Source organism: Myxine glutinosa, chromosome 2 (assembly GCF_964187855.1).
Source record: "Myxine glutinosa chromosome 2, kmMyxGlut1.1, whole genome shotgun sequence".
Taxonomy (NCBI): domain Eukaryota; kingdom Metazoa; phylum Chordata; class Myxini; order Myxiniformes; family Myxinidae; genus Myxine; species Myxine glutinosa.
This window is the reverse complement of record NC_136262.1, coordinates 173040335-173056427: the sequence shown is the minus strand read 5'-3', so window position 1 is coordinate 173056427 and position 16093 is coordinate 173040335. Positions and strand designations below refer to the sequence as shown.

General features: G+C 43.3%; 1 protein-coding gene across 1 annotated transcript in view; it reads left to right on the top strand.

Annotated features, from left to right (window-relative positions):
• HTT (huntingtin) overlaps positions 1 to 16093 on the top strand; it is a 778980-nt gene that overhangs the window by 260147 nt on the left and 502740 nt on the right. The window contains exons 28-31 of the mRNA XM_078772674.1: positions 517 to 647; positions 9741 to 9851; positions 11779 to 11856; positions 15481 to 15701. Coding sequence (XP_078628800.1) covers positions 517 to 647; positions 9741 to 9851; positions 11779 to 11856; positions 15481 to 15701 — 541 coding nt within the window. The remainder of the gene's footprint in view (positions 1 to 516; positions 648 to 9740; positions 9852 to 11778; positions 11857 to 15480; positions 15702 to 16093) is intronic.

Below are 16093 nucleotides of genomic sequence, written 5' to 3'. Positions count from 1 at the left end.
TTTGACATTGCATGTGTGAGCCTTAGGAAATAATGAAAGCAGCACTGGGATTTGAGCAAAGATTTGTATAATTGGTTAAATTGTATTATTTCATGCCGTGAGTGGATGAAAGGCCAAGCTGCAAAAAACTTTAATGCGTGCAGTGGTTTGGGGGGGAGGGATGAGGGTGGGAGGATGACGACTACATGTGATGTCAGTTAGCTCAGCAGGTAGTTTCTTGCAATCGTAAGGATTAAAGTTTTCTTTGTAACTCCAGAATTGCCCATATTTTCCCCAGTGACCTGAAGGAATTTAACTCGTGTTGATAATAACTCCGACGCAATTTGGGAAAGATCCGAGCATTTTATAAAAGTCTGCATTCAATCAACTCACTGGCCTTTTCCAGCAAACACTTATCAAAAATGACATAAATCTGTGTGTTTAAAGTGCTTGAGGGGTTGTTGAGCATTTCTCAAAATGGTGCCAATAATGGAGGCTCTCATGCTTGTGTAAATACCATTCCCTTCTGTCCTGTAGCAGGTCCAAAGCCCACAGACGTTCCTGCTGGAGCCACCAGCAAGACTGCTCCCCATCTTGGAACATTCCATAACCTGCCTCCATATATTCGACTGTATGATATCCTGAAGGCCACGTATACAAACTACAAGGTAAGTTTATCTCCTTCAGCAACCCCGTCTTTGTTAAACCATGAGATCTCCACCTTTACTTCTCGTCTTGGTCATTGAAATTATTTAAAACTGGAGCAATGCGACTGTCGCCAATTTGTCTCTGCATAGTCCCACAGTGGGTAGATGCCCTCGTTCACTGTCCTAGAAATAAACAACTTTGATTTAAATCCCCTCAGCTGTTTAGAAGTATCACATTTTCACCAACCATGACGGGTTTTACATCGATTGGTGAAGCGGTTTCAGAGAAGGGATTTTTTTAAATTATCGGCTTTCAAGCTAATATGGCTGCCCCATCACGTGGTATTTGACCTTAAAAAATGTACACTTTGCAAATGTATAGGTAGGTGATCATGTTTGCGAAGTTTCATGTTGATCGGATAAGGTTCATTTTTCTATCCAAGATGGCTGCTAAACCACACGACCTACAACATCAACATTTTCAAACTATACGCAACAATGGTGTTACATATTTGTAAAATTTCGCATTGATAGAGTAAGCGGTTTCAGAGATATAATTATTTAATATTTTCCTTCAATCCAATATGGCTGCCACACCATGTGACCAATGACGTTTTCGTGGTCATCTTTTAATCGCCATGCCTAGACAATGACACATAAAGTTTTGAGTCAATCGCTTTGAGGGTTTGGGAGGAGATGTTTTTTTAAAGGTTTAAAGTTAAATCCAATATGGCTGCCAAAACATGTGACCTATGATGTCATAAATTTAATATTTCAATACAAATGTGTCGTCGATCATGTGCATGCAATTTCAGATTTTTAGGATAAGGAATTCAATTGAAACATTTTTGGCTGGTATACCACTTCACCTATGATGTAACCATTATCATGATTTTGCTCCCCATTGGGAGTACTTGACAATGTGCCAAGTTAAAAAAAATTCCATTCAGCGGTTGCCGAGAAATATATATTTTATTATTTGCATTTAATCCAAGATGACTGCCTATCATGTGACCGATGACATCACAATTATCATAAAAGACATTCTGCATGGGTGTCACTCCTACCCTGAAAGTTTCGTCTCAATCGGACATGTGGTTGCGGAGAAAAACGAGGTTTAGCACTGACGGACGGACAACCCGAAAACATAATGCCTCCGGTCAGCTTTGGGGGTGCAGGCATAAATAAAAAAAAGAGACCAACTTGAAAATACGAAGTTACTCACAACTATCAAAGCTTCCAAGAAGTAGCATGAATAGTCCAAAGAAGGAACAGTGCAACACCGTCAGATGTAGCATTTATGAAATTGTCGAAATTAGTTTGAAAGTCCATTCCTTAAGGAAGGATTATGATGATAATCCATTATATACAAAGTTTCATGAAACTGCCTCTTGAGATCTTTTTTTATTTTATTCATAAATCCCAAAACATTTTTTTTTTAAAACCTTTTCCTGTGATTTTTGGCGTTTGGTGTTTTGGTGGATAATGGCGCCATGTTGGTTGCTAAGGCCTCAATCACACTGGATCGTACGATTTTTGGATCGTGCGATTGATGGCAATCTGGCCGAGGTACCACCAATCGTCAATGTTTGCTACGCTCTCCATTTGCGATCGCAAACAGCGATTGGTCTTAGGGGTCATCCTACGATTGGTGGTACGCGTGGTTGTGCGATCACCAACGATTGGAGAAGATCGATCGCAAGATCAATCGTAGGTAATCTTGCGAATAGTGGTGGCGATCAGCGACCAATCGTACGGTCAATCGTGGCGACTTGCGACCCCTCGGACAATCATTCGTGGCGATTTGATCGCACTACCGATCGTGAGGTTGAACGACAGGTGGCACCACCAATCATCAGGTGGCAGGACCAGTAGCACAACCAATCGCGTGACTATTTGACCCACGATCATGCACGACTGGTGGTGCGTCCATGCGCGATTGGTGGTACGACCATGTAAGACCTGTCTGCGACCTCTTATGGTTTGGAATCGCAGGTCAGAAGTTTTGAACATGACCATGGACCTTGCTGCGACTGATTTTGCTCTGGCGATCACCCACGACGTCTGCGACCAGTCGCGCGCTCTTTCTACGATTTGCCCGCGATTCACAAAATTTTCGGTCGCTGCTAGGTCGTAACCTGGTCGCAGGCCCGGTGTGACTGGGGCTTAAGAACCGAAGGCGCTGTGCCAGCCCTTTTATTTTGCCGAGATCGGTCTTTGCAAACTTGAAGTGCATTAATTACTCGATGCAAATAATAATGCCAATTTATTTCGCGGTTCCAGCAAACATTGGCAAACCCTAAATGTCAGTTCACCCAAAATATCGACAGAGCATGGAATTTCTCAGTGCGGAATTTTCTGGCCAATCATCTCTGAACACATTGAGATGTGCAATATCTCAATCAGATGAATCCTCCAAAATTTCAGCACTTATTACGGACAGCAATGGTTGACATTGCTTTGCAAATATTGTTCATTGCTGTTCCAGCTAACTTTATTGCTCATCTTGTAATTATTGACAAAACGTGGCATTGTCCCTGGGATCCTGAAACCAAATTGGAATCCATGCAATATAAGCACAATGAACGGTATCAATTCTCCGTGACCCCAAGTGAATCCTGATGATTGACTCTATACCTCAAATATACCATCGAAGTGATTTATTATGCCAGCCTCATGCTAAAATAGTGTCCGGCCATCAAGCCTCATGCCAAGAGATATTGACCGAAGGTGTGCTCTTTCATGACACTGTGCTTATGTACATTTTCTCTCCCTTGACTCCCCAACCCATAAAGCCTAGAGCTAGACCCTCCATCAGGCTTATTTGCACTATATTTTCAAGGCCACTTCGGACTGGGCTCATTGTGCCCTTGGAAGTTTTTCAACGTTCACACCATACCTGCTCGGCAATAAAATAATTCCCTACACGTATTTCTTACATGTGACGTCACAAACTACGAAACTGATGCCATACAGACTGGTCAGCCACTAGTGATGCCAGCAGCTGCACTTGCTAAGTTTACTAAGAAGGAGACAAACTCTTTGCCAGCACAGACTTTATAATTCCGACCATATTTTTTCTCCTTCCTTTATGAAATCAAGAATGTTGTACATGTTGCTGGAATAACATATACATATTTCAAGAACTAGGGAGGGTTAGAGGATTGCAAGAGTGGAGGGAGCAAGGCAAGACTGCAATGAAGGTGGTAAACCTGAGGCTACCAACTTGTGTGGATGATGGGAGAGCAGCAGGCTCGATTGCTTCAGCCTCTTTGTTGAAGAGGCCAATGATGAAAGTTTTGGATTATACAGCATTCACAGGAGAGAGGTGAGTTGTGGGGCCACCAGTGCACAGGGGAGAACAGTTTTCCATTGAGTGACCAACAAGGTCTTGTCCAACAGACAGGGAAGCGACCATCAGGATTTGCCCAGATTAACTGACACAATCCGTTTATCAGGACAGCATCTCATCCTTTCAGGTCAGTAGAGAAAGAATTGGCTGCTGTCATCCTGCCATTGGAATTGGGAAGAGTGTGACATAAAGTTAAGTAATCTGCTGAGAGCAAAGGAGCATCATCCAGTGCATCAGCGAGGTCATTATCGTATATGAGGACCAGGACTGGGCCCAAGATGCTGCCTTGGGGAACAAAAACAAAAGCCTCTACTGGGATAGGAGATGATAGCATTTCATTAAGGGCTACATTTTCAAAGTACAAGTGGGTGAATTTTGCAAGCTGTGATTGAAGGCAGCCTTGGATGCTGCAGGCAAGAAGCTTGGCAAGCGGAGTGTGCTGCCAGTTTGTTAAATGCCCTCAATATGTTCAGAGAGACAACCATTGCATGCTTAAGATTCATGGTCTCTATAAATTGTTGAGAGGGAAGCAACAGCCTGTCCAAATATATGACCAGAAGGAATTCAAACTTGTGATCAGAGATTAGGCTGTTTGAGAAGAAATACTCTGTTAGTTGCATTGATTGACCACATGACCTAGCTTACAATTGGCATTTGCCTTATTGGTCTATATTTGAGGGGATTTGTTTTTGCACCCTTCTTGGATATGGCAATGCTGTGACTATCTTCCATACAGACAGTAGGCCATCCAAAGTGATGGGCAGACTGAAGGGAGTAGATGGAGAAGAAGCGAGACCAGGACTCCAGGAGATGAGAACAGTTAGAAGGACAACTGTAGCAAGTGCATTAAATTCAGGGATTTATCTATATTGGAGAATTTATCTATAATGGAGCAGGTGTGTGTCGTGGGTTGTTATCTCCATTTGCGGGTTTCAGAAGGTGCAACGGAGCCCTCTGATTTATTGATGTATCCACGTGTGTGTGTGTGTGTGTGTGTGTGTGTGTGTGTGTGTGTGTGTGTGTGTGTGTGTGTGTGTGTGCGTGCGTGCGTGTGTGCGCGTGCGAGTGTGCGCGTGCACGAGCGTGTGTGTGTGTGTGTGTGTGTGTGTGTGTGTGTGTGTGTGTGTGTGTGTGTGTGCACGAGCATGTGTGTGCACGAGCATGTGTGTGCACGAGCGCGTGTGTGCGTGAGCGTGTGTGTGTGCACGAGCGTGTGTGTGTGCGCGAACGTGTTTGCGTGAGTGTGTGTGTGCGCACGAGCGTGTGTGTGTGCGTGTGCATGCGCGGGTGTGGTGTGTGTGTGTGTGTGTGTGTGTGTGTGTGTGTGTGTGTGTGTGTGTGTGTGTGTGTCTGTGTGGGGAGGGGGGGGGGGTGTGTGTGCGTTTGTGCGAACGTGTTTGTGTGTGTGGATATATGTGTGTGGATATACGTGTGTGTATGAATGTGTATGTGTGTGTGTGTGTGTGTGTGTGTATATATATATATATATATATATATATGTGTGTGTGTGTGTGTGTGTATATATATATATATATATGTGTGTGTGTGTGTGTGTGTGTGTGTGTGTGTGTGTGTGTGTGTGTGTGTGTGTGTGTGTGTGTGTGTGTGTGTGTGTGTGTGTGTGTGTGTGTGTGTGTGTATGTGTGTATATGTATTCAACTTCACCAAAGTCCAAAACATTCCGCACAGCCGTTGGCTGGAAATGCTGATGCTCTTCTGAGATAGCCGGGGCCCACTTGTAGAGCATTACATGCCCAGAGTGACCACAGTCACCAGTACATCATACTGCGACCTCCTTAAAAATCATCTGAAACCAGCAATCAGATCATTACGTCGTGGACTACTCGCTACCGGTGTTTTGCTGCAGCATGGCAATGCTCGGCCCTATACTGCCCGCGCTGCAGCTGCAACAATCGAGGACCTGCATTTTGAGTGTCTTCCTCATCCACCCTATTCGCCCCTTTGGATTACCACATCTTTGGGCCACAAAGAGGTGCTTGGTGGAGCCTCTTTCCGATCCGACGAGGAGGTCCAAGAGGCGGTGCACGAATGGCAACACAAGCAGCCAAAATATTTTTTTCTGGAGGAATCCAGGCCTTAGTAAAGTAAAGCGCTGTTAGTAAAGTTAGTAAAGCGCTGGAAAAATGCATTGAACGCAATGGAGATTATGTTGAAAAATACCAGTTGTTACACTCGTACATGCACTAAACAAGTTGTGAAAAATATTTTAAGGTTACTCAATATATTTTAAGCCCCTCGTTCCACTGAGTGACCTATATATCTATCTATCTATCTATCTATCTATATGTATTGGTCGAGAAAGTGGTATTGCCACCCACTTTCAAAAAAACCTAAGCAAACCTATCCAAGCATAACCACACCTGCCCTAATTTGACCGAACTTCACCTACCTTCACCTGCCTGAACCTACCTTACCTAAACTCACCTATCCTGACCTACATACCTACATACAACCATGCATACATACATATTTAATTTTAACCAAAGAAGCACACTTACTCTGGCATGATGCTGACGTCATGTGCATAATTTATGCCAGTACATCACCTCCAAACTAGGAGGCATCCGTGTGGCACTCAAGTTTTTGCAAACTGAGATTAAAACCCCTTTGGTCACAAATAGATGGAAGCAGAGATGTCGATGTAGATTTCTCCCATGTGGGTTCATCAGGACAACATACTGCTTATTGTTTATTTGTGACCCTACTAAGCTAGGAGGCATCCGTGTGGCACTCAAGTTTTTGCAAACTGAGATTAAAACCCCTTTGGTCACAAATAGATGGAAGCAGAGATGTCGATGTAGATTTCTCCCATGTGGGTTCATCAGGACAACATACTGCTTATTGTTTATTTGTGACCCTACTAAGCTCATTAAGAAACACAAATCAAACCCCCCTAACTTGACGAGGCAGCAGGATACAGATTGAGTCCCATCACAGCGCTTGCTGCACGACTTGCCAGCAACAATATGTCAGTGTCATGTCGTGGGGTCATTGCGTTTCTTTGGTTAAATTTAATATTCGTGGCTGCACTTGTGGGCTCCAATTACAATCTGGCCTCACCAATCACAGTTAGTGGTGCATCATTAGCCAGTATATAAGATGAAAGTCGTCATAGTCTCAAAGTGGATGAAACAGCAGTGTTGCCCTGTTGAGCCCTAACAAGGGTGAAAGTTTTGCTCTCCATCTGCTTGGTGACAGCATTTGACTTTCTTGTACTGCTTGAGGCCCTTTTTGATTTGCAGTTATAATGTCGTAGTGATGATGTAAATGCGGTTTTAGTCTCCTATTGGAGCATTTCAATAATCGTTGATCTAAATTTGGAGCATTTCATTTCATATATATATATATATATATATATATATATATATATATATATATATATATATATATATATATATATATATATATATATACAGTGGAACCTTGACTTACGAGTGCCCCAACTTACGAGTTTTTCGAGATACGAGCCGTCGCTCCGGCAGTTTATTGCTTTGAGATGCGAGGCAAGATCCGAGTTACGAGCTTTCGCCACCCGGTCACGTGGTTATCTTGCCGTGCAAGTACAGTACGTATCTCTGTCGTATAGCGCTGCGTTTTTGTTTTCGCATTTTGGTTATTTCGAGTTTACGCCGCCAGGTAGGTTCTGGTCACGTGGTTATCTTGCCGTTCAAGTACAGTACGTATCTCTGTCGTATAGCGCTGCGTTTTTGTTTTCGCATTTTGGTTATTTCGGAAAATTTCATGTTCATGTCGAACATTTCATGTTCATGTTCATGTTTTCATGTTCATGCCATGCCAGGCCACAACTTGTTCAGAGTGCCGGCGATAGCTCGCCTTCTCTTTGTGGAAAACACGGTGAGATCCTTAACATCCAACAACTAATGGGACGCAAACGGGGCGCCCAGTTTAGCGGTACACACATTGATGAATCACCCTGCCTGTGATTCACCCATGACAGGTTATAGCTGGGTCGGGATTCAAACCCAGGCTGGACAGTTTAGACTTTAGAGTCAAGTGTGCGTACCTCCAGTCCAGGCCATCCTGCCAACTTGTATGCTGCATACAGGTGAAATATAAAGCGCGAGATATTTTTATATATACTGTATATTTTTTTAAAAATTGGTGTGGTTTTTGGCGGGCTGGAACGGATTAATAGAATTTCAATGCATTTCAATGGGGAAATTTGATTTGAGATACGAGCAATTTGAGTTACGAGCTCGGTCACGGAACGAATTAAACTCGTAAGTCAAGGTTCCACTGTATATATATATATATATATATGGTGTATTTATATACGAGTGAGGTACTTTTATATCCATTCTACGCATGGGAGGGAGTCCAAAATGTCCAAAAAAATGTTTTCAGAAAATTTATGAAAACTCTCACCCACTTTAGGACATGTGCAGGGACCCCAAGAGCTGCACAGAAAATTTGGTGGGGCTGGCCCCAAAACTGTGGGAGTAGTACTGTGTAAAATCAATGTACTTTTAATGATGATGAAGATGATAACGGTGATAGTGATGGTGTTAGCTGAGGTGGGGGTATTGGCCCTTTGGTGCCATATTGAAGGAAATGGATTCTTACAAAAAAATGGCAAATAGTCTCAAGCGAACGTTGTGTGATGTTGACGAAAAAGTCTTACACAGATAATGCCAAAACAGCAAATGCTGATTCCCCTGTGTCTACTCACAGACAATTTAATTCACTGCAAAACTTCTTGATATATTGTATTCCTTGTCTTTTTCCACGGAGAAAGATCGGCATCGTACAGATGAAAACACAAAATCTCAATCGTATCGATATATTACCGAACCAGCGAATGTTTCCACATGCAGTAAATGGCAAAACTGCTCATGCCGTACCCGTGAACGTGTCTACATGCCCACATGGAGCAGTTTACTACAGATGGAAACTCAAAATCAGAATTATATTGAGAAATTTATCAAACCTCCCAGCCACCTTTTGGACAACTGCTTGTCCCCCATAGGTTCCACAGAATGTTCGGCGGGGCCAACCCCAAAATTGAGGGAGTAGTTTTGGGACGGACTGACTGACAGACTGACTGAGGGACTGACGGACTGACGGACACTTTTGGTGGTAGCTATTTGCTATTGCAAATCATCTTCCTTTATCTTATATGTTGTGATCAATTAAATTTGTTTGCATTTCCAAGAATGTGCCCCAGCACTTTGTCCAAGGAAGGTGGGCTGAGAAGGATACTCCGACCCTCAGGGTGGGAGTGCCCGTTGGAATAAATTATTGTCGGCATGTCGTGAGCTGTTGCGAGTATCGCGTTCCTGGAACCTTTTTCCTGCCTCACATATGGTTTGAGTGCAGTCATCCAATGCAGGAAGGAGCCTGATCCTTGAACTCAATTGTCTTTTCAAAGTTACCCAACAGCGTTATTTCACATTTATCCCGGAAATGTGCCTAACTACAGCAATCTAATTGCATTACTTAGTTTTTCTTCAAGCCTGCCTTTCAATCTACAATTTAAGTGACTCGTTAATGGGGTTTCTGTTGCTTCATTCTCGCAAATAACACGTCCTATCATGAAGAAATGTTCCCCATGCTTTAAAGATGGATTATCTGCACTCTTCCTCCATGTAATTTGAGAGAGGGAAACGTGTACTGTTTACTTCCCCATGCTTTAAAGATGGATTATCTGTACTCTTCCTCCATGTAATTTGAGAGAGGGAAACGTGTACTGTTTTAGTAATGCACTCGCAATGTTTATACAGGTTTCGCTTGACCTACTGAATGCAAATGAGAAATTTGGGAGCTTCTTGAGTGTTGTCCTTGATGTGTTGGCTCAGCTTCTGGAAATTGCCACTTTGCAAGATGTAGGAAAGGTGAGTTTGCAGGTAATATTAGCGATGCTGATTTTTTTTCCACACTCCACACATCCGTGAAAATCTTCTGAAAGCGCTGTCTGCCATTTCAGATGTTGCCTTGTGTAAGTGGTGAAAGAAAACAAGTATCGTGTATGTCAAGTTTATCCGAACACAGGCCCCTTTGTGTTTTTGTGTAAGGGTCACTGCAAGAATGCAACTTTTTTGCCAATTATAATTGTTTCAACTTGATGTGATCACTGCATGGTGTGAGATTTCTTTTCACTGTCATCTAATAGTTTTTTCCTTGTTCTGAGTCACAGGTGTTGTTTGTTCGCAAACTATCGAACTTGTTCACAAATTCTCGAACGACTTTGTTTGCTGTCAAACGTATCATCACCGGAAGTGTTAAGTTGCTGAAACATCCAGTGATAAACATTTTCTTTCGGACGATTTATGTTATCCCGTTATCCCTGTAAGTTCTGTCACTCAACCTTTTGGGTCTCACTATCTGCCATGATATTTCCTGGGAAAACCACATTTCCAAGCTGGCCCCCAAAGCGAGTCGCCGACTGGGAATTCTCCGTTGTGCGAGTTCCTTCCTGAGCACTTCTGAGCTCCTCACCACATACAGGGCTTAAATTCACAGATCAATAGAATACTGCTCTCCCCTCTGGGCTGGTGTTTCTGCCTCACACCTAGTTCCTGCCTCACACCTAGCTGGTGTTCCTGCCTTTCACGTCGTATAATCCAAAGCTTTCAGAATCATTGGAATCTCCCGTGATGAAGCTGATTCTGAGGGCCTTTCACTCTCTCACCGCAGACAGGTTTGTGGTCTTCTTGTCTTCAATCGACTCCTCTCTGGCCTAGCTGCCCCAGCTCTGTCTGTGCTCTGTACCTCAAATATTCCTTTAGGATGCACAACATCTGTCAGCAACCCTCTTCTGGTGAAACTACCAAAATCAAGACTCTCTGCTCACCTTCACTCTTTCGTTCCTCTTTTCTCCCACCTCTGGAACAAACTCCCTCACTCTCTTCAATCCCTCTCTCCTCCTCCAGGTCTTTAAAACAGCTGTTCACCACCATCTCTTATCTTCCTCCATCCAAAACCTTGATCGTTTCTTCCCCCGTTAAAACTCCCCTAATCCACCTCTTTCAATCTCCGACTTCATTCCTGAAATTCCTATTAGTGTTCATTTGCTTTATACCTTGTACCCCACCCCTCCCCCCCCTCCAGCCCTCTCCCTTCCACAGATTTTCCGACGTCCCTGTTCTCCACTGTTGTGCTTGTATGCTTTCCTCTCTCTCCCCCTCTTGTCTCCCGATGGAACTGTTCAACATGCGCTTTGGCAGTGTGATTATCAGCAGTAATGAAGATGGACATGTATCTAAAGATGTCAAGGAAATCACTCGCTTGTTCTTCACAAAGTACACTGGGGAATTGGCCGCTCAAATCTTCATCGGCGACATTTTCCAACCTCTGGGATTAGTTTGAGAACGTGCCTCATTTTATGTGCGCGAGGCCATGCAAGTGCTTGGATTTTGAATGTCTCAGGTTATTTTTTTTTTCAAAATTTTCACCTTTATGCAGATATGACTTTGAATTTGGCGTGCAGGGATCCGGATAAGGGCATATGTCGGTGGAATTGAAACGGTGTCTGGCGTTTTGTTGCATATATACTTGAATGCCAATTAAGGACAGGTTTACTTCGAGCATCACGGTTGCGCGCCAGGCTGCAAATGGATTGTAAATTGGATGTATGTGGGACAAAGGATGATCGGAGCGGGCTGCTCTTTCCCAGGTGTAGGATACCAAAGGTAGTGCGCAGCCCGATGGTCTCGTGTTTGGGATTTGAATGCATCGCGGTGGCGTTCAAAAGGATTTATCTCATTGTTTGTAAAGTCTTGAGATGCTTTTCTTTTTAAAGTGCCTGTTTCCTTCCCTCAGCACGCCGAAGAGATTCTGGGTTACTTGAAGTCGTCGTTCAGCAGGGAACCAACTGCGACGACTCTCTGTGTGCAGCAGGTAATGCCACCCGAAGCTTGTATCTGCACTGAACAAAATGGCCACCTTGTACCACAGTGATACATTAACAAAACCCGTGGCAGCGTAAATGTTCTGGCAGCCAGAAACAATTACATTTGTGCTTAAAAACAAGTCTTCCCTCGCTGTGCTCTGTCATTTTAAATGCACTTTTTGAATTTGAAGCTGCAGGGTTTCGAAGCTTTCCAAACCTTCGCAATTTTTTTCTCCATTTTCCTCTCCTTTTAAGGCGAGCCCTGATTTTAAAAGTACCCTCCTGGCTCTCAATGCACCTCCGTGAAGGAAACCCCAGCTCTCTGGCTGGTGCCTATAATCGCAGGGGATTGTCACAGCATGGTGTTTGTTCAGCGGGCTGGTGTTCAGCGGGCTGGTGTTGCACCTTTGTATGTGTGTTGGGGTGTTGTGCTCAGGGTAGTAGCTGCATAACACAGGGTTTCCGGAAACATTTTTTGAGGTCGGACATTTTCCCATAAAATGTCTTTCGAGAGCGACTTCCTGTTAGCCTTCCCTCAGTTTCCATCAAACTATATATACACAAAGAATTAAGTTAAGCACCCCTACACAACGAATTAAGGTAAGCACCCCCTAATATATATTCTTTGTGTATATGTATACATTGGCATATATTCTAAGGTATGTGAGATCAAATAATGATTGGTATGACATTAGCAATTATCCATTGATGAAATTGAGTGATCAAAGTGAAAAAAAGTGATTGGTTGAGTCAGTGATCCGATCACGTGGGTCCTACACACGTTATTGACGCAAAGATCGCTAGAGGTCTTCTCAGAACAATGACTGTACGTTAGAAAACATAAACGTCATCCACACTGTCCGTGATGGACCTATAGCTCCATACTTAAATTGAGGTGAAAATATGCCTAAAATTCCCAAAAAATTTCACCTTAAATTATTCAGAATAAAATATTGAAAACGGCATGATTGTTATGTTTTTATGTGACCATAATATCACTTCTCCAGAAAATATAGCAATATCATGGGTATATTACACTGTTTTGACGACAACAAACTTTTAATGTGCGAGGTTGTAAAAAAACGGGGGGGGGGGTGCTTAACTTAATTCTTTGTGTATATTTTTACATTGTTATAATTGTAACAATTCTTTGTTGTCGTTTTCCTGTCACGTTGTTGCACACCTACAAACAGTTTATGAATTTTGCCCAACTTGTCGATTTTGTTGCATCTATGTTAGAGAATTGATTCATCGTGCTCATGGCGCAGTTCGTCCCTCCGTCTGCGTGGCGCAGTTACATGCATTTGCCGTTTAATTGTGCCTTACAGACTTGCCATAAAGCGAGATAACAAAAATGGTTGTTTTATGATAAATGAATGAACCTTTTGCCATTGCGGATCAAACACCGATTTGATTGCTCAAATGCAAATATGAGACGTGTTGCTGCATATATTATACCATGGAAACGATTCCACAATCGTTAGATGGGATTGTGTGTGACGAGAGCTTCTGGGTCGGTTGAATGACCTGTGGCTATGTCTGTATTTTCTTTGACGTCTGCATCGAGAAATTCCTCAACCTTGACGTATATGACGCACGTTGACGAAATATGATGCAGAAGTTGCGTGAAGGTTTCATGGTTTGCAGTTGCAGGTTTTGCACTCAGGTGCTGCGCTACATGCCCTGGACCATGTGGCCATCATTTGTCTTAAGCATGGTGCACGGATGCTGTATTTGACAGTGAGACGGTCCTCAAGATGAGGAATGCATCCTTCAACTTGGTGAATTGTCTTTCCTACATAATGGTCACCGACCCAGGAGTCCACCACTCGTTCAGACAATTAGGTCCAACAGGTTGGGGAAAACAGAACCTATCAATCAAGCGTTTTGTACCCTGGTTGAATTGGTTTGTACCCTGGCCTCTTCTTTCATATTCAGCACATGGCTGCCGATGGCATCATTTGCTGGTGGCATCATTTGCTGGTGGCACAGCTGTGCCGCTGATATAGTGCCCTTGTAGGTTAGAGCAGGAATTTGGAAATTGTCCAGGGTGCCGGTGATAACTCGCTTAGTCGTCGAAGGACGATCTTTAACCTTGCGATCTTGCGATCTTGCGATCTTTAACCTTGCGAGCCTTGCGATCTTTGCGATCTTTAACGTCCACAACTAATGCTGGCCTTAGACTTGACATAAATGGATTGGGTTGTGAACAGATGTTCAGTGAACAAATCATGTTTCCATTGCTCTGTCAGCCTGTAATATCACCATATGCACTGACACACCACATATTCACATTTGAACAATCTCATCTGTTACTATGTTACATCTCATCTGTTAGAAAATTAGATTGAAGCTAAATTGATCTCATGCTACTTGGGCACCGCAGTAAATTGAGGATCCACTGCCCTTTTAGAAGAGGTGTTAATCCGACTGTCTTGTTTGCTTGCACTTTCTGACCCACCTTTAGAGGCCATTTTTCCCCAAAGAGCAGGGGTTGGCCTTTTTTGGGCACAGTGGTCCCCTTTTTTTTGAAGCAATGTTTTATGGCCGGATGCCCTTCCTGCCGCCAACCCTGTTAGTCGCCTCTTGCGACACACAGGGAATTACCAGTGAACTGGTACTCAATTTGCTGACCTCGGAAGGATGACAGGCTGATTCAACCCCCCTGGTGTTAATTCAGCGATCGACCGGGATTCAAACCCACAATTCTAGGATCCCAAGCCGGCACCCTAACCACTAAGCCAACACCTGTTGAACTCAATCCTTCAGCAACTTGTCTCTTACTCGGGCCCATTTCGAAATCGCTGCCCGGACTCTACACCCACTCCCAAGTGGCAATGCCCAAAGTAACGTCAGGATGACTGAATGCTAATGTGAAGCCCCAAAGTTAAACAAGACTTAATATACAGACAAGACAAGGGCGTGGAGGTGGGGCTGCAGGGGTATGGATAAAGAAGAATAACGGATGTTACCTTCCATTGTTAAGCAATTCAATGGTGTCATATCGCATGCTCTGAAAACAGACGGTTGGCTTCTCTCATGGGAGAAGTGCTGCTCATGTAAATTACCACTGCGAACACCAAGTGTGTCACCGACAGCACTTTTCAGTTTTTCCAAAGCAATTTTGCAGCCATGTGAGATGTGGTTGTGAGATACAGGAAAATATTCACTCAATCCTATTTGGAGCGTAACTACCTGTACACTGATTGGGAATACCCTAGGGTTCACACTGGCTCAGCATTGATGTGCAACTGGCACAGCGGTGACATCGTTCCTCAAAGGTGGTGATGATTCCGTCTTTAATCTCACCCACAACGTCTTCTCATCATTTGAATGCTGGTGCATCTCCTTAATGGCGCGAACATCTGAGCACCATGTTAAATGTTATTTAATGCTTATCGACCTTTCACATCAATTTTCACACTGATATTTAATGCTACACCTTTTGGCTAAACCGAGTATATTGTTTATTGGCCCAACTTTTATCTCAAGGTTAATTAGTGCAGAGGGTTATGTCCTTCAAGATGGAGGTGCTCCATTTCTGGGGAAAAGAAAATGTCATGTGAGTAAAACCTTGGCATTCTCTTCTGTAAATCTCAGCATTCTTGATATTTATGTTTTGTATTTTGCAGCTGCTGAAAGCTTTGTTTGGCACAAATATTGCCGGCCAGTTGGACAGCTTGCCCGGCAATGCAAAGGGCCAGGGCACAGTCCAGCAACTTTCTTCATCCAGCCTGCACCCTGGCCTCTACCATTACTGCTTCATGGCACCCTACACCCAGCTGACACAGGCCCTGGCCAATGCCAGCCTGCGGAACATGGTGCAGACAGAGATGGAAATTGACACTCTGGGGTAGGATTTTATCTGTCTATCTGCAGGTAGACTAAATTAAATATCATGCCAGTGAAAATGTGTATGGTGTGCAATGAGAGACGATTCATCTTCTGCTTTATAATCCTCGTCGTCTCTTCACCCTGTATTTGTGCATCTGTACAAAGTTACCAAGGACCACACTTTTCTTATCTCTAGGTTTGTCTCTGACTGGTTTCCAACGAGTTCACATACAAAATGAATTAATTACTGATGAGACAGGTGGACTTTTTCAATATACTAACCATTACCTACTACTACCATTTTTAATGATATATATAGAAATGGGAATTTAATGCATAACTTCTTAGACTCATATGGAATAATAATAATCATAATCATAATAATAATAATTATAGTAATAGTAGTATTAA